Below are 23,932 nucleotides of genomic sequence, written 5' to 3'. Positions count from 1 at the left end.
GAGCAAAATGTAAGCTGTACCGCAGGGAGGACAGTGTGCATGCCTTTTTTACTCCTTTTGAATACCCTGGACCATTTTTTTTACACATATTCACTCTGTGATATTAAGCTTAAAATGGAGACAGCACGGGAGACATAGTCTGCCCTGTTCTCAGACCCAAATGACATACACGTAATGCTCCCAAAATACCCATAATAGGAAGAGTGAAGACCTCTTCTCCCTTTTCCATTCTTCTGTTCCAACCTAGAATAGTTTATCACCTTCTCTTTTAACTTTTCTGTTTCAGGTCTGTTCAGCTAACAGTGTACAGGCCAGAACCAGTCTAAGCAGTTGTTCACCTTCCTCCCCTTTAATTCCCCTAATTGTTTTCTGTTATCACAGAACACAATACCATTTGACACTCTGGCTTCTTAAAGCATTAACATGGCATCAAGAAGTTGGGTAGCTGTGTTATTAGCACATTTGCCAGTGCTTTTGCGAGTCTGACTTTAACATAGATAAATTCTCTAAGACATCACCTCTGAAAGAGCGAAATTAGAAAAATCAATCAAAGGTGAATGGTGTAGGCTCAGGTCTCCACTTAGGATAGTGTCTTTTATACCTGAAACACAGTTGCATGTCACAGGGGACTGTACATCATTCAACAGGCTAGCAATGCCAATGAATGTTCACAACATATCTTGGTGTTTTACTGCCTTCATTTATCACCATTCTCCTGCAGAGTTTCTGCTGCGCGGCTGACAAGCACAAATCTCTTCAATACTGTGCTGTTTTTCAGCTTGGTTTCCTTTCTAGTCGATATAGTTTCCTTCTAGCACTACTCAATTAATTCAATTTTGGATTTGTCTTTATAAAGGAAATTGTGAAATATATGTGTATGTCTCTCTGTGTCTAGTTAGTTCCCCCTTGTGTGATAGTTAATTGCGAGTGAATGGATCCCCAGGGAAGAAAAAACTTTATTTGCTTAAGTACAATATAATACGCCATAAATGGGTTATATGAATGGAAATGTGGGCTTCCCTTGGCATTCGGGATTAAAGCAACATCGTGTGGTTCCTGCTGTTTCTGGGTCTCTGTGGCTGACAGGTTGCACCACACTCTTAACATACAAGGTGATAAGGACTCAAAAAAAAGATGAGCTTGGGCTGTTCTAATAGGAACATAGGCCTGTAAAGGACTTGTAAAGCATAATTAATCCAAAGAGTTTGTATGTAACAAGGCATAGTTTGTGAAAGCATGAGCAGTGTCCTGCCGGACAAAGGAAATTCCTGTTTAAGCAAGCAATTGCATTAATGATTTATATTGGTACAGTTTATGCTTATATATCCTTGAAGTTCAGTGCTATGGGAAAAAGTATGGAGGAAATATCTAGAAGTGGAATATGGATCTTCAGAGGGCTAGCTGGAATACTTTTTGTTTCTGATAAAATCCTTAAGCCCCATATTTCAAACATATGGGGCTGTTCTTCGTCCAGTCTTTTGCAGCTGTAATTAATAAGATTTGTTTCATTCCCAGGATTGTTCACAGATATATTTGTATTTAAGAATGCTAGGTTTTCATTTATGTCTATAAGCTGAGCAGCTTTGACTGGTCTTCATAAAGCCTACTAATAGTTATGGCTGCAATGTGGCACTTTTGATGATGCACATCTGCTAAAAACCTGAAACAGGAACAATTTAGCACAATTAAAATATAGCCTTATGTTCCCTTGTACATGAAAAACTTCACAGAACATTGCCACTCATTTTTTAATTAGGGTATTCTATAGTTTCATTAATCACTGACAGTTGTGGAATGATGAAACTTCTTTCCACACCTGGAACCTGCGATGAGACACCTTTGTGCAGTGAACCAGACCATCTTCCTTTGGAAATGCAGGACTCTGGGGAGAGCTTAATTTGAAGAAACATTCTGTATTTGGTCAAAAAGCTTGATTAGGAGGTGGTAGAAGTGTTATAGGAGTTCTGCATTGTTTCAGCTCTTCTGTACATGGAGGGCTGTACTCATTTGGTGTTCTTGTCTGCTCTGCAACCATTAGCCGTGATTGTTACAGTGAAAGGAACATAATTAACAGCTGGATGCAAAACAAGTGTGGCAAATTGCTGCAAAATCAGATCATGAGCTTTTCTGCCTTCTCTTGTGCAATGTTGTTGTTTGAGAGTTTGAATGAGATAGCAGTCGCTGGCTGAATTTCTTTTTGTGGACAGTTGCATGAAGTTTGGTCAACGTGGCGTTGCTCCCAGACAGGGGTCTCAGTAGAACATATGTGAAACAGAGTGGTTTTCAGCTTTGTTATACAAAACACTTCCAAATTGTGTGAATTTCCCTCCTAGGGACTGTTGCAAGCCAGATGCTGAGCTGAAGCATGTCAGAGTTTGAAGTAAGAGAGGAGGAAACAAAAAAAGAAAAGGAGAAAAAGGAGCCAGAAGCTCCAGGCTGTGTAACAGTGAGGATGAGAAGCACCATGAGTTACTGTTTAATTGTTAGATGGAGTTAGCACGGGAAGTGACTCAGGAAGAAGAATGGACACCTGTCAGGACCTCGACACACACTGTCGCAGCCCTCCAGGTAGCCAAGTGGTGTTTGCTGGTTGTCCTGGTGCCACCTGCTCCAGCTGACTGGTCTGCAAAACCTCCCTGAGCTCAGCCCCTTCAAAACACCAGCCCTTCCAGGGTTTATCCCTATAAAATGTGAGGCCAGGGTGGTATGAAGAGAGAGCCACGAAGATGATGGAGTGGAGTCATCTCGCTTATGAGGAAAGGGTGAGGGAGCTGAGGCTCTTTAGCTTGGAGAAGAGGAGACTGGGAGCGACCTCATTAATGGTTATCAATATGTAAAGGGTGAGTGTCAGGAGGATGGAGCCAGGCTCTTCTCCGTGACAACCAATGAAAGGGCAAGGGGCAATGGGTACAAACTGGAACACAGGAGGTTCCATTTAAATTAGAGAAGAAACTTCTTCCTGGTGAGGGTGTCAGAGCCTGGCCCAGGCTGCCCAGGGGGGTTGTGGAGTCTCCTTCTCTGCAGACATTCCAACCCATCTGGACACCTTCTGTGTAACTTCATCTGGATGTTCCTGCTCCATGGGGGGATTGCACTGGATGAGCTTTCCAGGTCCCTTCCAATCCCTGACATTCTGGGATTCTGTGGTAGCACCATGTTGCTCCTTATCCTCTCTTATGCTTATACTGACTTAATGATCGAAGTTAAATGTTGCGGGTTTTACTGTCCTCAGGTTCTTTATCTGGGTGAGTCTCTGGTTAGTGATCCAGCCACACGCTCAAATGGGGGAAATTCTTTGGCTGCTGTGAAACCTGCCTGAAACCAGCTCAGAAAACAGACCTTCCTAAAAAAAAAAATCCTTCTTGCAGTTGCGTTTTACCTCATTGAGTTAAAATGAAATCTGTAGCGGCAGAGTTGCGATCGATAACTCTTGGCCATTTTTCCTCCAAATGGGAGCTGAGGCAGGAGCCTCTGTAACACAGCTGGAGATGATGCAGGGATGCTGCCAGCTGCTCCCCCAGCCTGGTGGTCCAACAGGTGAATGATGTTTTCAGGCCAGGATTGTGAAAAGTAGCACCACAGGAATCAATGGGAATATTATTTTTGAGGGAATGATAGACTCTACAGACATTCTTATTGATTTTTTTTCCTTTCTTAATGACTTGTACTACATGCACAATCGGGCAGTTCATTATTATCAGGGGACTTCAGGCTGGATTTCTAGATGCTGACAGGTCTACTCGCAGTACACAACATTCTTCTTCTTGGACATTTTGGAGGTATGGATGGAGCTGCAGGCAGAGGGGTGGCGTTCATCCCTGTGGAGACAGTCCACGAGAAAAAACAGGTTCTCCAGTTCAGCACGAGCCGTGTTCTGACAAATAAAGTGTCACCAAGGCCGCCTGCATTGCTTCTGTGAACTATTGAATAGCTTTGAGGTGCTCTGAGTTCAGTAGGATTTACGTTTACTCTTTAATCTCATGTTGGAGCTGCTGGGGCAGAAATAAAGCAGCTGTAGAAGCACCTGACTCTTTGTAAGCCCCTGTTTCTACATCTGGTTGGCCACCTTGGGCCAGAGGATGTGGACTTGAGTGTTTTCTGGACAGTAAATATAATCCTTATCCAGTCTACCTCATGGTTGAGAGGTGTGGGTATTCAAGGGTTAACTGTATATCATTGAAATAAATGTAACTTGTAAATAATAAAAGCCCTAACCACTTTGTTAAACCTTCCTTCTCCAAGTGACACAGATACTAAAAATAGCTGATAATTGGAAAGGCAATACTAGGTTTTTCTTAGTCTTTTGGCAGTTTCCTTAAGCTGGCAAAAGAAATTATAGGGGAGTCCATTGACCCTGCCCAGACACATGCACATGATTAATTTTAAAGACAAAAACCAGTTGGCTTCAGTGGGATAAAAAAGAAACACACAATCTAGAGCTTCCCTGAACTAAATTTGGGCTAAATTTATTGGGGACAGCAGGTCTTACTGGTGCTGGCAGGTGGTTCTTTAGATGTGGCAGGTACTGTTTAACTAATGCAAAGCCAGAATCATAGAATGTCCTGAGTTGGAAGGGACACACAAGGATCATTGTGTCCAAATCCTGTCCCTGCATAGGATAGTAAAGGAAAGAAAAAATTGTGGGTGTGAAAACAGATGGGTGAAAAAAGCTTTGCTTCTTTTATTGTTGTTCATAAAGCGCAAGCTGTCATTTTAAAAGAAAATTAAATATAAAAATTATTTGCCCTCTTAGGTTGTGAAGATACAGCTGTCACACCAACATATGTCCTGCTGCCCTCACAGGCCTTTTCTGCAGAAAATTGTTCTCATTCAAACACTGAAGAGACAGAGGCAGAACTTGTCATCCAGTGTACTTCAATTAAATATGCATTTAGGAACCTAAGTAATTAGTAGAGAGCATCAGCTTCCTTTCTTTGAAACAGAAACAAATGCGATTGTGGGAAGATGGTTTTACAGGTTTTTGGTTGGTTGGTTTGTTTAAAAAAAAAAAAAAAAGAGACACAAAAAATCCCCACAAAAAACAAACAGGTGTTTATTTACTCTGTTTCTTGGTAGAAAAGTTTGTACAAAATCACAATTCTCAGCATTAACCAAAGAAAAATAGAGTAAATCTCAAGAGATCTCATTTTTATGAGACACCACAGAGATGAGCAGTGGGTTGATCAATGAGACGATCAATGGAAATCGATGGAATAATTAGCCCTAATCAGGAATATGGACAAAGTTCAAGTCTTTAAACTTAAGCATCCCTAGTAACTGAATGTCTGGTGTCTCTGCGGGTTTGTTTTATGTTTTCCTTCTCAGAAGGTGCAATTTGAAATGAAGTTCTGAAGTCCGGATGTCTTGTTCCTCTAGTGACTGATTGCTCTTGCTTTTGGCAGTGCCAGATCATGGTCTTCTAATAACTAGGACTGTCTGTGCTAAATGCAGCAATTAGTGGATGTAGATGCAAACAGAACACACCACATCCTGTCTTCTCAAATTACCCTGTGGGGGGGTAATGTGCACGAATATGCAAATGCTCAAATGAGATCAGTTACAGCATCATTAACAAGATTTCAGGTTTTGTTTTCCCACCTCTTCTTTTCTCAGTATTGACTAATTCTCCAGCTTTTTGTTGCACTTTGAAGCTAGCAGAAAGCAATAAATACACCAGAAAACTTTCCACAACAAAATGTGAGAAAGTGTCCACCTACTTTGAGACTGCAAAAACGTTATATTGATATTTTTTTATTTATTTTTCATCACTGATTTTTCCAGGTCACCTTGTGTTAGATTGTAAACTACATCAGAATCTGTCTTATAATACCCAGCATTATGTGCTGAGGCTGTGCTCTGAAAATAAAGCTCTGGTTTTCCTGCTTCATATATCATCATTAGTAATAAAGATTTTGGATTTCCAGAAGAGCTGGCAATTCAAGCTGATGATACACGAGGCAGAGATGGATGGGGAGCTCTGTTGCACAGTTTTGTTGACTTTGCCATGCTGATGTTTGTACAGGTTATGTAGAGGATTTGATTTTTGAAGGAGAGAGGGGTCAGTGCACCAAAGAGAGATGCCTCTGGTTTACTGGCATTAACAGGGCTTCAGTCCCACCCCAGGGGCTGGATGGCTGGGAAGGAATGTCCTTAACAGACATGGTTTGTCCTTGGTGATCCAGGAATTCCTTAAGAGAGTTTGAAGGCCAGATCAACAAAGGAGCAGTTTGTCTTGAATATTTTGTTGTTTTAAACGACACAAAGTGTTACTCAATCCTGATAGCGTGGCTGACTTGAGGAATCTCAAGGAATGCATAGAAAGGGATTAGAGGGATTCGCCTTGTGTTTCCCAGTGTGGATCCTGTGGTCATCCCCTTCCTACTCACAACGTGAATGTGAAGAGAAGGGCACAATGGGACCATGTGTTTCTGCTCAGGCCAAGGAGGGTCTGTCACAGATTTTCTCCAAGAGCAAATTTGGACTTTAACACAGTGTTCTTCTTGCTGTGTGAGGATGGAATGAGTTGCTCAGCTCCTGATTCCAGAGCACAAACAGCATCCATATTAATGTTGCGTTGTTACACACAGTAATTGATGCAGCATTCGTTACACCTGAGACATGTACAAGAGCATGTAAAGACATAAAGTGTTTAGAAAGCCCTGCAGCAGGTTACTGCCTGACAAAGTCAGCTTTTTAACCAAAGAAACACATTAAGATTTGGATGGCGGTTGTGCATTGGGCAGGAGCAGTCCGTGCCAACAAGGCTGTAGAATGGGGCGCTGGGGACACCAGAAAGGATGGGTTTTCAGCAGAGGCGGCCTGAGAAGGCTGCCGAGTATGAGCTTTTAGTCAAGCCAAATCCAACATGGCTTTTGCGATCCAAACTCCTGTTTACGCAGATCTGCGGGCTCCGAGGCGGATTGAACAAAAGCGTTGGGTTTTATCCCAGCTCCGCGATGACAAACTGCAGCGCTGGGGGTTGTGTTTGAACAGCTCATTTGGCAGAGCCAGCCATACAGCGCGCTGCTTCGCTCCGCATACATTTCAAAGAGCTGAAATATCCCAATGATTATTTCAGTGTCTGTTTGCCATGTGTTTAAATAAATAACCAATTTGCAAAATTTGCAGTAATGGTGCATGAAAACTCAATGTACGGTTGCATGTACTTTTGACCCAAGGCTTGTCTGCCTATTACAGATCAGGTCATTAGCTGGTAAATTCTATTAGTTAAACAGGCAGTTATGCAGGACCCATCGCTCACACAGAGGGTGTGGAAAAACATGTTGTCACTCTTAACTTCGCACCAGTTAGAGAAGCATCTGTGGGCAAGTCCATTAGTATGGAGTGTTGTGTGCAACTGACGCTGTTATGGTATTTTCAGAAATGAAGTGTAAAAAGAAAGCTTATTTGTTTTAGTACCTTATTAAAGGAATGTATGTTTATTGCAGATGGGCAAATCACACCCCTTAATGTTTTTCTTTTTTATTTTTTTTCTTTATTTTTTTCCAGGAAACAAAAATCAACTGTGTCCGGCTGGCAACAAAAGGTATGTGGGTCTACTTTTCCTGCAAAGCAAAATGCCAGTAATGTAAAGGCTGCAGTGGTGATGCAACTTGATTACAGTTACTATTCAAAGAACAAGCTAGTTTTCTTTTTTTGAAGAACACTACAAAGTCAAAACAACAATTTCCAGAACCACTTCACTGTATGTGCAGACTCTGATATTTTTTGTTTTTAAGACAAGGCACCTGTCTCTCTGTGGTTCCTCCTTTCCCTTATTTTGTTGACACCTTTCCTGCCCTTTGGACTGTTCTTAGTATTGGCAGAATGTCACTGAAAAAGCTTCCTATTAATGTTGTTCTCTCCACAACTGTATTAGAACTGCTTAGAAACTCTGCTTTGAGTTGGTACCAGAGAAAAAGCATAATAGATTTTGGTGCAAGAAAATAAATATATACTACTGGTGCTAGACCAAATGTTCATTTTGGGCCATAAGCCTAATTTTTCCATTCCTAGACATTTGACACTGTAGTAGCTCCATTTACGTTGGTGAAATGCGTTCTGATTTACACCCATGACAGGAAGATGAGGATCAATACATGTTTAAGCAAGGCAAGTTGTTCCTTTGAAGTACTGGATTAACAAGGACACTAAACATGAGTGTGGGAGTAATTAGGCAATAAAATGTGTTAGGCAGCATGTTACTGGGGGATTATAACACATCTTGGGTGTTGCTGCAAGGCACCTGTTCAGAAGCTGAGTAGCTTTAATTACTTGAGAGACTCGAGGCTGTTCCACTGTTGCCACTTCAGCAGGCTGGGAGGCAATCTGCTTTGTACGTCCCATTGCCTCCAAACCGAGGAAACGAAAGTAGACGACTCTTTAGAAAGCGGTTTAGTCCATTAAAAAGAGTTTTGGAGATTTCCTGGTTTTCTCTATTCCTCTTTTAGCGAGAAATAGACTGTTCAGATTGACCTCAGTCCAGTTCAGCTCTACACAGGAGCTGTTTCAAATCTCTCCTGGTGGTTAACTCCTGGGCATGATTTTCTGTGTGCTACTTCTTTGCAGATGAACTTGATTCTTGTTGTCACAAGAAGGATCTCTCAAATCGTTATGTATTGGCTTATCAAATGTTGTGGGGGAATTCAGCATTTCGGAGCACTAGGTTGTGCCACCAGTAGTGCATTTTCCAAAGCAGAGCTAGCAGATGTCCAACCAAGCAGGCGCCTCTCTTGAGCCCATGTCCTTCCATCCAGTGTCTCAGTATAAGTGCTGGCTGATGCTGGTGGAAAGGGCCAGTGGCCATTGTTCAGAGATTCAGGCCAGACACAAGGAGGAAATTTTTGACATTGAGGGTGGTGAGAGCCTGGCCCAGGTTGGCCAGAGAGGTGGTGGATGAACCATCCCTGGGGACATCCCAGGCCAGGCTGGACGGGGCTCTGAGCACCCTGAGCTGGTGCAGATGTCCCTGTCATGGCAGGGGAGGCACTGGGGAGCTGGGAAGGTCCTTCCAACCCAAACTGTTCTGTGATTCTGTGATCATCGGCCTTTGCTGTGGTGATATTTGGCAATCCATCAGAAAGCTCTCTGCATTTGTCCAGTCTGTGTAGCCGTTTCACATTTTGCCAGCATGTTTTAAATCCAAAAGCCTTATTAACCTTTTATATTCTTTTTTTCTACATGTATATTTATTTTCAGGTTCATTGGTCTCAGATTTCTTTACCATTTCCAACCATAAACATCTCTCCTCACATGGGCAACTCCTGTTTTTTAAATTACTGGAGTAATGTCGTCTTTCACAACATTAGTCACTTGGATGCATGTCATTAGCATAAAACACTCTTTAAAAATAAGTTTCTAATTAAACCTTGATTTACCACCTCTCTGCCATACAATTCTCATTCAGCCAGTTTATTTATTAGTTTTGCCATTTGGTTTCGTTGATAGTATTTGCTTTAGTATGTCCCATTCTTTCTGAATTAACTGACTTGTTTTCCCTGTCTTTAAAGCAACATATTCATATTGACACTTTATTAGACAAAATTGCAACCTCTCACCAAGAGAGAGCGATTACCTCTTGTATTCTTAAAGTGCATTAAATTCATTTCACAGTGTAATTGAAACTAAGGCTCATTAATGGTTCCTTATCTCTTGATACTCATTGCTCTTTTCTTTAAAATGTGAGTTCATGCAAATGAAAGAATGGAAATTTAATAATCATTATGAGGTACATTTTTCTTTTTCCTTTTTTTTTCACCTTGTGCATGCTGCCTGGGAATGATTTTGCTTGTTCTCAGCAGTAATAGGTAGGCAACAGGTGACCATGGGAAGCCTGCCCAGCCTCATGAGCACAGGTGATTATCAAGTCAAGAAAATGAAGACTGTTCCAGAAGTCTGAGCAGCTTTGTGATTTCTTAGTTCATATTTGGTTTGCATGGGAAAATACCTATACAATTATTGTAACTATAATATTCTAACTATAGTCATCAAGGGGGCATTCATTACATGGCGGTCCTTTAGCACCAAGGTCAATATACACTTGTGCAGAGGGTCATCTGAAGGACTAAACACAACTTAAATCTTTCCATGAGCCCTTGAGCATGACTGAAGAGCCCCATGGATCCCTTGCTGACCCTCTGCAGAGGCTGCATATCTCCCTGGGCATCCATGGAGATCACCTTACATTTTTGCATTAAAGTTAGCTGTGGCATTTTCTGGGGCTGGTTTTACGCTTACTGTTAGGCAATGGAGTCTTGCTGTTGAAGAAATGGTGACAGAAAAATTAAAACTTGATTCCATACACCCTCTGTATAGAAACTTCTGCTTTGAGCCTCAGTAGCACCATGTAAAATCATTCACTGGTTACTAATGGGGAGGTTCAGAATGAACTTGGAGGTCTGTGTGTCATAAACTCACTTCGTAGTATGTAACACTGGGACTATTACCATCATTATACTCCAGAAAATTTAAATATAGAGAGGAAATCCCATCAGTTTGTGGAAATAGTATCTTCTACTTCAGCCTGTGCATAGAGTGGCTTCTTGGGATGTGACAGAGTTTTGGGATGGATGAAATGTTTGTTGGAATGTTGCTCTCCCAGTTATTCCTATCTAGCTATGACTTCGTCACCCAACAGTTACTTCGAGTGTATATCAGGGCAGCTGTAATGATACAGGGGCAAAAAGAAAGTACTGGAATTACTGTGAAGTTCAAATGCTTTTGAGATTAAGAGAAATATAATGCATTAGCACTGGGAAAAAGGAACTTTCTTCAGAGCTCAGAACTGAACCTGGGTCTGAAAGGCCACCAGTAAAGTCATGGGGAGAAAAAGACTGGAAAAAAACTATTCACACACAGTTTTATTGCATATATAAACTGTTTATTTAATAGTTCTTGCTCCCTCAGATTCATTTAAGAGGCCTGTGTTGTTTTCTGAAATATATTCTAGTTTTATAGACAGACAATGTCTTTTTTAAACAGATCTAATCCCACTTCAAATCTTTTTGTTATTGCATTTTGTCTTCTGATACACTGGAATGTTATTCCTTTGACAGGTATATTCTGCTTTGTGCTATTTATTTCAGAGGGTTCTATCACACTTTTTAAGTTGAATGCATGATTTTTTGGTGTGTTTTTTGTTTGTTTTGTTGTTGTTTGGTTTTGGTGGTTTGGTTTGTTTTTTATTTCACTCTGAACAAATCTCTGCCTTCTAGAAGTTATTTTTTTAGCACAAGTTTGTGTATCATCATAATTTGTTGTTAATAACAAACATGATTATGTTGCTCTTGTTGACAAATATTCCCTGCTGAGAAGACAAATCAAACATCCTGGCATGTGAATGCCCACTTAACCCAGTGAGCATCTTTATTTGCACCAAATTTGGTATTAAGTCTTCCTTAGAGGGATTTAAAAAGTCAGCTTTATAGGCTTTCTTAACCCAGCGTGATAATGACCCAGCTTTGAATTAGTGAAGAACCTGGTGCAAAACTGGATGAGGCCACAAGTGAGGTGAGTTTGATACCCTCAGCCCAGTTTCCAGAGGACGTGAGGGAACATTTGGGGTAGATTAGCAACAGGAAATTGTGAAAACATCACCTCCACAATTCAGAGCATCCACCGCGAGGTTACACAGGGTAGCTTCAGAAAACAAGGGTCTTTAGAAAAAAGGTGAATGTAATTTTTCATTGTTGTGTCAGTCACATCCTCCTGGAATCAAAGCAGGGAGGGATTTATTAATACGTGGAGTGCTCTGGAGGCTGTGGTCCCCTTTCAACACCCGCCTGGTGTGAAAAGATGCTGCTGGCCATGTGTTGTGGCTGGTAGGTTGTGCCATCACCTTTGTTTGCAGAGGAACTGGTAACCGGGCAAAGGAGGAAAAAAACAAAGGTGGCAGCTGGGCATTAAATCCACAACTGAAGGTCAGATCTGGAAGGATTTGTTCTGATTTTGGCTCATTTAGTTTTAACGCAAGGAGAAAGGGATGATGACTTGCTTGTGAAATTCAGGGTGGTTATTTTCCTCGCCTCTGCTTGAAGGTTTTCAGGAAGAACTGTGTGAACATCCCTGAAGCCTCCTGCAAAGGAGGGTTTAGAAGTGGGAGCAGGGCTGTTACCTTTTAGATCACAGCAAAGTTGCCTATTCCCAACCCTCAGACTCTTACACCAGCTTATTTGGGTAGCTCAGTATTTCTTCTCCATTTCCCTATACATTAAAATGCTTTGTAAGGGTCTACCAGCCACTAGTCAGGTCCTGTGGATCACTTAAAAAGTTTTTCAAAAACAGATTACCATTGGCGGTGTCCTTAAATAGCACTTCCAAAGGCACGACCAACCCAAGGCTATTACAAATACATTATGCTTCTGTTTCCTTACATAGATTTTTTCAATGAGCTAATGTTCAGGAACAGGATGATTATTATTATTAATGCATTAGATTCTCAGTTTCTTCCAGGAACTGGACATTTAAAAAACTGTATGGCAGCATTAGGACATGGGACAATGTCACAGGAGAGGTAAGCGTGAAAGAGGCAGTTTCATAATACCACTGTAGAGGAAAAGAAAAATCTTAATTCAAGACACGCCTGGAAGTGCTGCCTGAACTTGGCAAAGTGCAGAAAGTTTCCCAGTGTTTTATGCAGCACACGTAGAGCGGGTATACGCAGACTCCCTAATGCATTTGCCATATGACTCCCTTTTTACTGTAAAACGGTGAGTTATCCTCCTTTGCATGCTGCTCACTCAGCTCAAGGGTGAAGTCTTATCAGGCACGGGTTTTGTCGGTCACCGTGGTGCTTGAAGCACCTTTGACCAGCCGGGCTTGAAAGGTGGCTTTATTGCAGTATTCATGTTGTACCCACTGCTGGACTTTGCTCGCTGAGTTTGTAATTCCCGCAGCTCATCTGGCAGCGGATTTTTAATGATAACCATGATGAGAGCACAGTAACTGCTTAGAGGGGACTGGCTGGTGCAAAGGTTAATTAGTTTTTGTTCGTATAGTGTCTATTATACATCTACAGCATTGTCATGCACTGTAGTGGTTTCGCCTGTATCAGTCAAAAAATAAATCTCCTTGTGTCTGCTTAAGACCGTATAAGAATTGAGACACATCTGTAAATTTGAACTTGTGATAATGGGAATTTTACTTGTTTTCCATTTTTATAATTAAAAGCTAGTTTCTAAATAGCTTCACAAAAGTGGAGAGGTAAAATGGAAACATGCTATCACGCTCCGAACCATCACATCACTTGTAGGCATCGCAGCAGCTTCTCTTCGTCTGAGCTCTTCTTTCAAGTAAATGTAATAACCTTTCTCATTCTTGGGGGCCATATATCTGCCTTCAGCACAAATTAAGTGCTTCTGTTCTGAAGAGAGAGGAAGAAAAACAGGAGGAGAAAAGAAAAGCCTTTGTGGTAGATTTGCCTTGAATCTCCAGAACCAGTTATTCTCTTACTGCTATTTTTTAATTCTTCTTCAATTTAGTAATACTAATCTTGATTCCACGCTGTGTGTTTACCCTCATCCTCCTACAAATCCAACCTGTATGCCTGATAATCCCTCATATAAATTCTGATCTGTCTTTCTCTCCAGGATTGCTTTGTTTTGTTGCTCTCTCCACTTAGAATATAGTTGAAAGCTTTTGGTTCTCATCATTCTTTCCATCCTTTTTGAGCTTTTATAAAGAAACAAGAATGTCTCATTGTAGTCTTAAGCCTGTGGCTGTTGTTGTCTTCAATAACTGGAGGTGGAATAGTAGTGATGTTCTATGTAGTGATAGTGTTGTTGGTGTTCCTTTTTTTTAATGAATTGCAATAAAGAAATAGCCAAAGTGGAATCTGTGTCTCAGATTTGGTGACCTCTTTCACTTGGTTGTTTTGTGATATGCAGAACCTTGGGCATCATGCATTGCTTTTGTTAGTCCAGATACTCTGGTATATGAGGTTGCAAACCAGTCTGTCCTCCCCAACCCACGTGTGGGGCCCGCAGATGCAGAAGGCTGTGGCTGGGTAGTGCTGGCTGACAGGTATAAAATGATGCTCTTCTACCTTGATCTCAATGTTTTCATTCTTATAGGTAGCTGCCTGCCCTTGTGTTTGGGTTTTGGAGACTGTGTTTCAGAGGTACAGATATAATCAGGATCTGAAAACATTTCTACATGCAGAGATGCTTTAATCATTACTAGGCCATTCAAAAAGAGAAAAGAAATCATGTTTACAAGTGATTTGAGAATATCTGTCTTTTGCAAGTAAACCTCCTGGTCTACTAGGAAACTTCACATTCGGCATGCTGCCTGGCCATTATGTGCTACAAAGAAATTACTCTGATTGAGCAACTCATTTTAACTCACACTGACTTAGAAACCACTATTTTTCATTAGTTTTTCTGGCTTAAATAAGGTTTTGAAGTTATTTTTCTGATTGTTTTTTGTTTCAAGAGTGACTTTCTATCTGAAAAAAATAATAAAAAAAAATAAATATATATATGAATATTATTAGGTGTTACAAATTTGAACTCGATCCTAGTCTTTGCCAGACCTACCTGTTCGCTTTCTGGATCTTTCCTGTCATCTGGCAAAGGCTGCACCCCCATTGCTCGTGTGGCTTCTGTCATTTTGTCCCTTCCTCGTTCACAGCTGCCCTGTCCTTTTGTCACCCTGGGTGTCTGACCCAGCTGTCCTTGCTGCCGTTTTGTTTGCATTCTCTTCTCTTGTTATGGAATCAGATGCTTCTCTCTCCTACGCAGCGACACGGCTACTGGTGATTGTGGTACCACTGCCATGGTGAGACTTTGTTCTTTGTGCCTCTCCAGTTGGAAATGTCACATAAATACCTGTCTTTTCCTCCTGCCTGTGGCTCTTTTGAATTCTTTCTCCTGTCAGTTACATTTTATTTTAAAGCAGTATTGTAATTGCTGCTTTAAATAAAGAACATTTCAAATTACAGCTTGTGAAGTAGGTTTTATAGAAGAAACTTATATTATCAGTCTTGCTTAGCTGCATGCACTCAATAATCATTCTTTCCTGGATATTCTTCAGTGTGCCACCTCCACAGAAAAGGTCACTTTATATCTGGTGGTTTATTGTTTTCAAATAATATATCTGTGCATAAATTGCTTGGTGAAAGATTGCCATGGTATCTTTCACTTAGGTACCGTCACTGTTTCTCCCTCCATCCCCCTCCATCCCCATCTGTGAGAGGTGTCTGCTGGAGTTGCCACAGGGTGTCAATCCAGAAATGTCAGTCCTCAGCTCTGCTGTTGGGTGCCTTTGATGCCAAAGGCAGATCCTTAATCTTTACAGATCTATAAAGTAAATAACATAATTTATTACTTACCTTGCATAAGCATAAAAGGGATTTAAAGTACATATTAATATCGCTCTAGGAGTGTATAGCGTCAGATATGAACACTTGCTGCTAAGTGGATGATTTTTCACTTTCTTAACATTTTGAGAAGGTTCGCCTTTAGTTATGACTGTTAAAAATTGGAGTTTAGGCTGTTGGAATCACTTGCAAACCAGCTCAAAGTAGCTCAACATGTCATCTCTTCCTTGTGGACAGAAGCAATTTCAGCTGTAGAAATCTTCTGGAAGATTTAACTCTGGAATACAAATGACAGCCCTCTATACTGAAGTTAATTTTGGATGTCAAATTCTTGTCCTTAAGTTTTCAGCCACTGCAGAGCCAGCTTTAACATTGTTCCCAAAGCAAGAAGGAATTTAAAAGGTTGCAAGCTGCAACGAGCTGAAACCATGCTTCCAGTACTTGCATCTTACTGAACTAGTCTGGGCTTTAGGTACCTATGGATGCACAGCTGCATATACCTTGGGTGTCTGTGAGTGTGTTACCACAAAAAAAATCAGTGCTTGATGATCCATAAATCTGACTTCTCGTGGGCTGACGAGGCAGGTGATTCTGGGAAAGAACTGTTTTTTCCCTCCTCTGCTCTCTTTGCATCTCTGCAGCATCACCAGAACAGTGTCTCCCATTAGTGTAATGTGTTCTGTCTCGCTGCAAGATGCTGGATCTCTGAGAGTGTTGAAAGAGGTTGAAAAAGCAAAGTGAATTAGGTTGGTGGGAAAGGATTAAAATTCTGAAATAGCTATGGATGTAAAATGCAGTGCTGGGTGGATGCCAGTGCCTGTGAAAGTCAGATTCATGCCACCGGTCAAGCTTCTGGGAAAGTGCATTTCGTATAGTATATAAATGTGTATCTCTGAATGTAGTAGCCTGGTCTAGTAGATAATGCACAGATAGGGAGTCAAGGGACCTACAGTTTTTACTTCTCTGGCACTGTCTTCTATCATTTGCCTCTTTTATTAAGAAAGTAAGCTTAGGGCAGAAAATTGTCCTATTTCATGTTAGTACAGTGTAATGGGGTCCTGGCCTTAGCGAGGGCCTGGGTGCCACTGAAAAACACAGGATAATAACAGTGGTGACCTGTTCTATATCCTATTATTCCGGTATCCAGCTTCAGTTATGAGGAACAATTTATTCCAGGAAACACAGTGAGAGTAACCAGTGGAAAATATGGTTATAGTTTATTTTCTTTCCCTTTTAATGTCAGCAGTATATAAACATCATTTTTTCAGAAAGAAAAGGGTGGCTCCTCAAGTATGATAGTGCAGAGCTTTCCAAGTGTATTTCAAGATATTTGTAGGAAATGGCCGTCTGAGGAGTTTTGATGGGCTTCTGTGCTCGGAGGATTTCAGATCTGCCTGTATGCTGGTAGAGAAGCAAAACTGAAGCAGAAATGTTACTCTCAGGAGCAGTAGAAGTCATTGCCCTCCTTCCCTTACCTGCAGCTGGTGGTGGTGCAGGTGGGAGCACCAGCAACCACAGTAGATTTAGGCATCTAAAAGAAAAACACACCACAACTGCAGAAAACCAAGGGACTTTCGTGGTAGTGTTTCATTACAAATCTTTAAGAATCCAAGACTTGGGAACATACTGACACTGTCATATTATCAATCCCTAGGCGCTATTAGCTGAGACACCTTACAAATGGTTGGACTAGTAGCCTAAAGGAATTGTTGGCCTTTGCCAAGATAGATAGAAAGACTTAAACAGAAGATTCAAGTGAATCAGTCACCATAGTGTGTAGGTGTCAGGATGGATAATGAGCTTTTATTCTCTTTCCAGAACTGCTGTAGTCTGCAATGGGACGAGAAATATCAAATAAAATGCAGTGACCACACATTGCCTGTAGTAACAAGCAACAGCCTGGCAAAATCAAACTGATCTAGTGGATTAGAGGATGGAGTTGACAGCACATTCTTAATCTTTTATTTAACATGGCTCACAACTCATCATGGTATTCAGATGGTGAAAAAATTGAGGGGGCCTGACTGTGCTGTTTGTGGTAGAAAACCATTCTCTAACACCTATTATTTAGGGTCATAGGAGTAACGGCAACTCAAGTGAAGGATAATTTGGAGTACTTCTGAGTTTCGCTCCAAATGAATACACTTTTAGCCATTTTCAGGGAAAAATTGTACCTTTATCATTTACTTGGTTGTGCGATAGTGTCAGCATTGCCTGTGTGATGTTGTATGGCTCACCTCATGGGCAGACTTCGTCCAAGATTGTAAGAGAGATTGTCAAATGTGCAACCAACATATTATTTTATTCTCACGCTCTCGTGTCCAATTAATTTCAGACCTGTGCACACAGAAGTTACCAGTGAATTCTTAACTGAATGGGAAAATTGGTGGATGCAGCAGAGCAGTAGAGTTGTCAGGGACAAAAAGCTGAAAATTACATGTGTATTTGAAACAGACAGCATTTTTGCTTGGTAAATATTACGTTTTGCTGTGACAAACTAGATTAACAGCTCAGCTGTAAGAAAAGTGAAATCATACTTTTATCGCTGCATGTGGTGAGTTTTCTTGGTTTACATTCATTGTGTCATTGTTCTGTATGTGCTCTTCAAGATGCGATGGGAGGCGAACGTAACATTTTATTTGAGATCAGATCCTCATCCCTGGAAGTCCATCAGCTTAGGGTGTATTCAGAACCCATCAGAAAGCCCCATATTCAGTAGTGTGATTGGATCGTGGTAGCTATTGGGACTCATCCTTGCAGACAGAGACCATTTAAAGCATTTGCAGTTTAACATGTGGGCAAATAAGCAAAACAATAACTCAGTGAGGCTTTCTGCTGTCTCACCAACATGTGGACTCGATTGAATATTATCTCCCCAAGCAACTGACTTTATGAACAGAAGTGATCCAGCTTTTCCTGAAGGTCAGCAACACAGAATTCTTAAAAGAACAAAACATTGTGGTCTTCTGATGGCAGCACTCTGGTTTCACCTTTGATTCTTTTTTCCTATGGTGTTTAAGATGTAGAGAAAGACTCGGCTGACTCCAACAGCAAAGGCAAAGCCCAAGATAAGATTATGATCTCATGTCACATCAATTCATTTACCTTTATCAAATGCAATGGTGATATTTTTAGGAGTAGTTAAGTATGTCAAGAATATAATAAAGACAGGCTTATTTAGTCTTTAGAGTAGCCACGACTCAAATCTTGTGGGGCTTTCTAAATGAAGCTCAGTGATTTAAGCTATATCTGGAAAAATTCTGTGCAGCAAGTAATGAAGTCAGCAGAGCTAAGGTATCTAATAATCACTATATGGTAGTGCCAGCAAGGGGTAGAGGGTAGCATTCTGCAAGGTCCTCAGTTATTGAAGGGGACAAAAGACCCTTAAAGTCAGATCATGACAAGGAAGTAAAAGAAGAAATCCTGTGCCAGTAATATTCCTAAGTATATTTTATTTTTAGGTGTGTAAGCTTTACTCTTAAAAACAAACAAAAAAATCAATTAGAAATGACGTTGTCCTGCCTGAACTGCAGAAGAACTCATGTGTGGAACACACTAAATGATGAGAAGGGTGCTCTGTGTGTTGGATTAATGCTCGTTACATGCATAATTGTAACTGTATCTTTACAAAAGCCAGGGCTCCATTATAGTGAGAAATACAAATGTATTCTGATTTTAGAAGAAAAAAAGTTTCTGTAAGCAGTATTATGGGATATGTTACTGCGAACTTCTGCATTAATTATTTCAATGGGTAAGGATTGCACCTTCACTTAAGCTATTTGAAATGGAAATTATAACTGCTATTAATTGTCCTGCTTCTTGGGTGTATGCTGAGTGCCTCAGAAGAGTAAAATGCCTGTTACAGTGTAATATGGTGAAATGTTAGTCATTTGCTTTGCACTGGGATTTTACACCCGATTACTGCTCTGAATTATCTGTCATTAGCCCTTATTAAAGGCAGATTTGGTAAGATGGACAGTTGTCTGCTACAATATGATGGGAAATATGTTGCTAGTCTTTCAAATTAATATTTAAAGTAGATCATTGCACATTTTTTTTACAAATTCTCTTTCTGTCTTCTCCTTCCTCTCCCTCCACCTTTTAAGGAGCTTCCACCCAGAATTCCAATGCAGTGGAGCCAGAAAAACAAGTTGACAGCACAGTGAAAATGGCTGGAGTTATAGCCGGTCTTCTGATGTTTGTTATCATCCTCTTGGGAGCAATGCTTACCATCAAGAGAAGGTGAGTTTCTGCTTTGCTTCCATCTTGGAACTCCTGGCTAGAAGAAGGTTTCTTCAAAACGAAGAAGAATTTGGTAGGGATGAAACATTCCATTTGCGTTACAGAGGGTAGTAGTTAATTCTTATTTATGTAACGCTACCATGAAGAAGTTGTAGTCCCAGAGTGCCGCCTGTTCTGGCAGACAGTATACAAGCAATAAAGGAATGGTTGTTACTGCAAAGAGTTATTGATAATTAACAGATAATTAATGAGAAGGTATCGCTCATGAAAAACCACAAAGTACAAAGGAATAATGAGGCAATGGAAGTGGGTATGTGAGCCTGTGCAGGTAGCACAGCAGTGGCCTGATAGGAGACCAGAATTCTTTCTTAACAGGCAATAAAAATAATGTCTTCAAAGGATGCGACTGAGGGTCTTGTTCTCAAGTGAGTCTTGATGAGACGTATTTTTATGCAGCAATTTCTTTGCAACCACTGTTCAGCTCAAATATTACGTCTTGCAGAGGGTGAGAATCTTTCCAAGATTTAGCTCTAGTTTACAGGAGAATGAAACTTGGAAAAATCATATATGGCTATGAAATTTGTTTGAACAGTTCTTTGAACACTTTGTGTGATTTACTTTGGACCATTTGCACTTATACTTTGAAGCAGACTATTGTAGTTGCTACTATTTGAAGAGCTCCACATTTATACTGTAATACACTGATTCAGAAAATCTCTTAGAAGGCAAGTTTTTCTTGGGAAAAGGATGCTTCTTGTATATTTTACCAGTCACATTTCTGAAGTGAACCCTACTTTCCAATGGTAATTTGATTCTAACTGAAAGCTAAGTAGCCTGGCAGCCCCTTATCTAGGGTATAATGTTACATGTGGGAACCTCGATGATTTAACTTGGACTGTTGCAGGGAGTGCAGCTTTTCAAAGCAAAGCTCTGTTCCTCTGAGATGTCTTATCTCTATGACAGTCATGCGTTTCCCGAAAATAAGAGCAGCCGTTAATGTTCCCCTCTATCTTAATCCAGGGCACATATACAAATGGAATAGTCGTGCGCTAGAGATGCTGGAGTGCAGGGCTGCTATTCAGAAGGACCTTGAGAGGCTGGAGAAATGGGCTGGTGGGAATCTTGTGACGTTTAGCAAAGTCTTGCAGCTGGGATGGAGTAACCCTGTGCACCAGAACAGCCAGGTTTGCAGAGAAGGACCTGGAGGTCCTGGTGGACCGGTCTAACACAGGCCAGCAAAGTGCCCTTGGAGCAAAGAATCATAGTTGTATTCCCAAACAGCCTTCCCTGTCTTTCGAAATGTAAATGTGGGACTTTTGCTGTTAAACACCATGTTTGCTGCCGATCCATTTTTTTATATAAATGTGAAAATGGTTAGGAAATGTCTCAGAGGTAAAATTATGGGCAAGTAATTTTTTTGTTCCGTAACACTGTGATGAAATCTTATTCATTCTCGTTCTGATTAATGCATCAACGTCGAAGTGGCTTGATGCATATCAATGATTCAACATCTTTGCTTAATCTTCTCTCTTTCAATGGAAACTGGAAAACCAGCCAAAGGTCAGGTTATTAATACAAAAGAATCCTTCAAAGAAAAAGTAAAAAGTTATGGCTGATGTAAATTATCAGATTTTTCTCTGTCTCTTTTATTCCCCGCTCTGCCGCCCCCAAAATGGGCTCTACATATGTTATGCATGATATAACGAACTTTTATTAGGGTCAGGAGACTGTATTATATAGTTTGGTTAGCAGGTATATAAAATCACTGGGTTTTAGCTTTCATTTTTTCCTGGTGCATATTTAACTCAGATAAGTAAATGATGGGGAGATCTGTCAAGATCCAGCTTCTTCCAATCTTTGATACTTTGGATGTTTTGACTGTCATAACTGCTGCAGTGTAAGTCGATATCTTGCGGAGAAACACAGACAAACGGAGAATCAAAAATACTTATAATTCAGCTCAAGTTGCAGCAGCTGGAGTCTCAGGACTCGTTTGCTTGATATAAAGATTCACAAGGTAATGCTGACCTGAGCTGGCCCCTAACAGTGTACGTGTTCTGTGGAACCAGCCTGGCCCCCAAAACTGCAATCTTCAGTGAATTTGGGAGTCACATCCTATGGACAGAACTTTGCTGTATCTGGGTTTGTCATAGGCTCCGTTAAACCTGAGCATCTTTTTTTCAAAATTAAAATGAGAAAGGAGGTGAGTAGATGTATTAGAAATATAAATTCTCCCCTTTTTCTTTCTGGAGCTGGAAAATTACATTTGCCTCTGTGTCATTCCCCTCCCTGTGCAAACAGACAAAATCGCTGCACTCTGTATCTGTGTCTATTTGCTGTCATTTCCACAGTTAACCCACTGGAATACACACTATTATAAGAAATAAACTGGCTCATCAACTTTAAAATCTTTTCGCATTTAGAAGCTATAAAAGTGCAGAAAGAGGGTGTTTTTTGGAGGTTGGCTCCCGCTGGGTCTGCTGCTAGCCCTGCTGATGGCACCGGGACCGGGTGTCCCTTGAACTGGCACCACCAGTCGCATCCAGCTGAGGCTCAGAGCTGCATATGGACAAGTGTTCCCTGCAGATTAACTTCAGCCTGCCAGGCTCATTTAATTTGTCAACTAATGCAGATTGGGACCAGCTTTTATAAAAGGAAAGACCTCTTTGGACCACAGATTGTTTTGAACCTCTGCAGGAGCACAGCTGAAAACTCGCACTTGTCAGAGAGGACAGTATAACTACAAAATTCTCTTTCTGTTTTACAAAGAGAAATATTAGGAGCTTAAGCTCTTGGTATTCAAGTTTTGTATTAACCTTACTTGAAAAAGAGTTCCCCTTTTCAGATGACTAAGGCTAACGCCTCTGTGTACAAGACACTGTTGTCTTGCAAGGCGACAATACAAAATAATAATGTAATTACACAAACTTGATGTGTTTTCTTCAAACTAAGCTGGAAAATATCACAGTGGCATTTGTTGATGGTCCAGGGCACCATAGTTCATTGGTAACGGGCACAGTAGAGGATTTTCTGAATGAAGCGTTTTGTTAATCAGTGCAAAGGAAGGAAAGAGATTAGAAGAGGTGGAAACATTAAATGAAGGCAGAGACCAGTTTGAGATTGGGATGATACAGATCATTAGAAGCTGCTTTTTGTTTCTGCGAGACACACCAAATCAGCATATTTTTTTAACTTTTCACATGCAAGGCGTGAGGAAGTGTTGCTCAGTTACTGATAGTTTCAATAGACCATATAGCAAAAACTCTATTGACTCGCAAATTGGGGTGGGTTGCCACTGTTTTATAGGGTTTAATCAGATACATGAAGCTAAATTAAACCAACCCAGAAGGTTTATGCCTTGGAAAATTTGGGTTTGATTTTACAGTTGTTACCTGAAAGTTTTAGTTGAACCCTGGGGTTCAGCAACTAAAGCTTCTGTATGTGTGTATCTATGTAAAAATGACGTGTTTGTATACACAATTTCTCTTTAAATGTGGCTGTCTTACAGTACCTAAATCAGAACCATTAACAAAATTGGTATTCTACAAAATTGGTGAGCTACATGAGTTACATGTTCGTAGCTCAAATATAATCATTTGTATATGGATGCACAAACTACTGCATCATAATTTAGCCTATTAATTTACAGTTGGTGGTCAGTGCCACTTGGATGTATTTGCTCACATAAGGCAGTACCTCCTTCCTTCCTTAACAGACACATACTCTGATATACTTCATTTTTATTGTATCAAAACATCGCTAATTCTCTAGGGAGCTTGTTTGTTTGTCCTTAATATTAGTTAAATATTTTTGTGCAACAGAAAATACAGAACCAGTTAGTAAAAACCAGCTGGAATGAGAAAAACAAGACCTTTGTAAACTTCTTTTCTGGAGAAAATACCCTTTGACTTTGCCCCCCAAAAGGATTAAATTTCGGTCTGTTCTGATTTCATCTGGACAGTTTTAACTCCGGTGCAGTCATGACTTGCATTTCCCTGGAGTGAAGAATGTGACACTTTTCAGGCTTGTGCATTTGAGCGGACAAAACCTCTACTGACCCCTTTAAGTATAAGACTGAATAAATAGGATCAGACAGCCTGTCATGGGTGCACTGGAAATAAGTTCTTTAAACTGCTGTTGGTAGCAAAAAAGGAGATTTGGGGCTATGTAGGGTCTAGGATTAGTTCCTTCTATGAAAATTCAGCTCCTTATTCTGGATTAAGATTTAGAGAAAACTAATTAAATAAAACACAAATGCTTCTTGAGCAGAACATGCCTGAGCAATAGGAGAGAATTATCATAGGGATGTCTGCACATTCAGTGACCCATGTCCCTTCTGTGTCCATACTGAAGGTGGGTGATACACTCTATGAT

General features: G+C 40.6%; 1 protein-coding gene across 1 annotated transcript in view; it reads left to right on the top strand.

Moving 5' to 3' along the window:
• The window catches only part of PTPRT (protein tyrosine phosphatase receptor type T), a gene marked incomplete at both ends in the record, with an annotated part of 367,619 nt that overhangs the window by 281,571 nt on the left and 62,116 nt on the right, over positions 1-23,932 (top strand). The window contains 2 exon segments of the mRNA XM_080354355.1: positions 7,510-7,546; positions 19,423-19,558. Of these exon segments, the coding sequence (XP_080210481.1) occupies positions 7,510-7,546; positions 19,423-19,558 (173 nt within the window).

The sequence above is a fragment of the Nesoenas mayeri genome (assembly GCF_963082525.1).
Source record: "Nesoenas mayeri genome assembly, chromosome: 16".
Classification (NCBI taxonomy): Eukaryota; Metazoa; Chordata; class Aves; order Columbiformes; family Columbidae; genus Nesoenas; species Nesoenas mayeri.
Note: the sequence above shows the minus strand (reverse complement) of the source record. Positions and strands in the feature narration are given on the sequence as shown.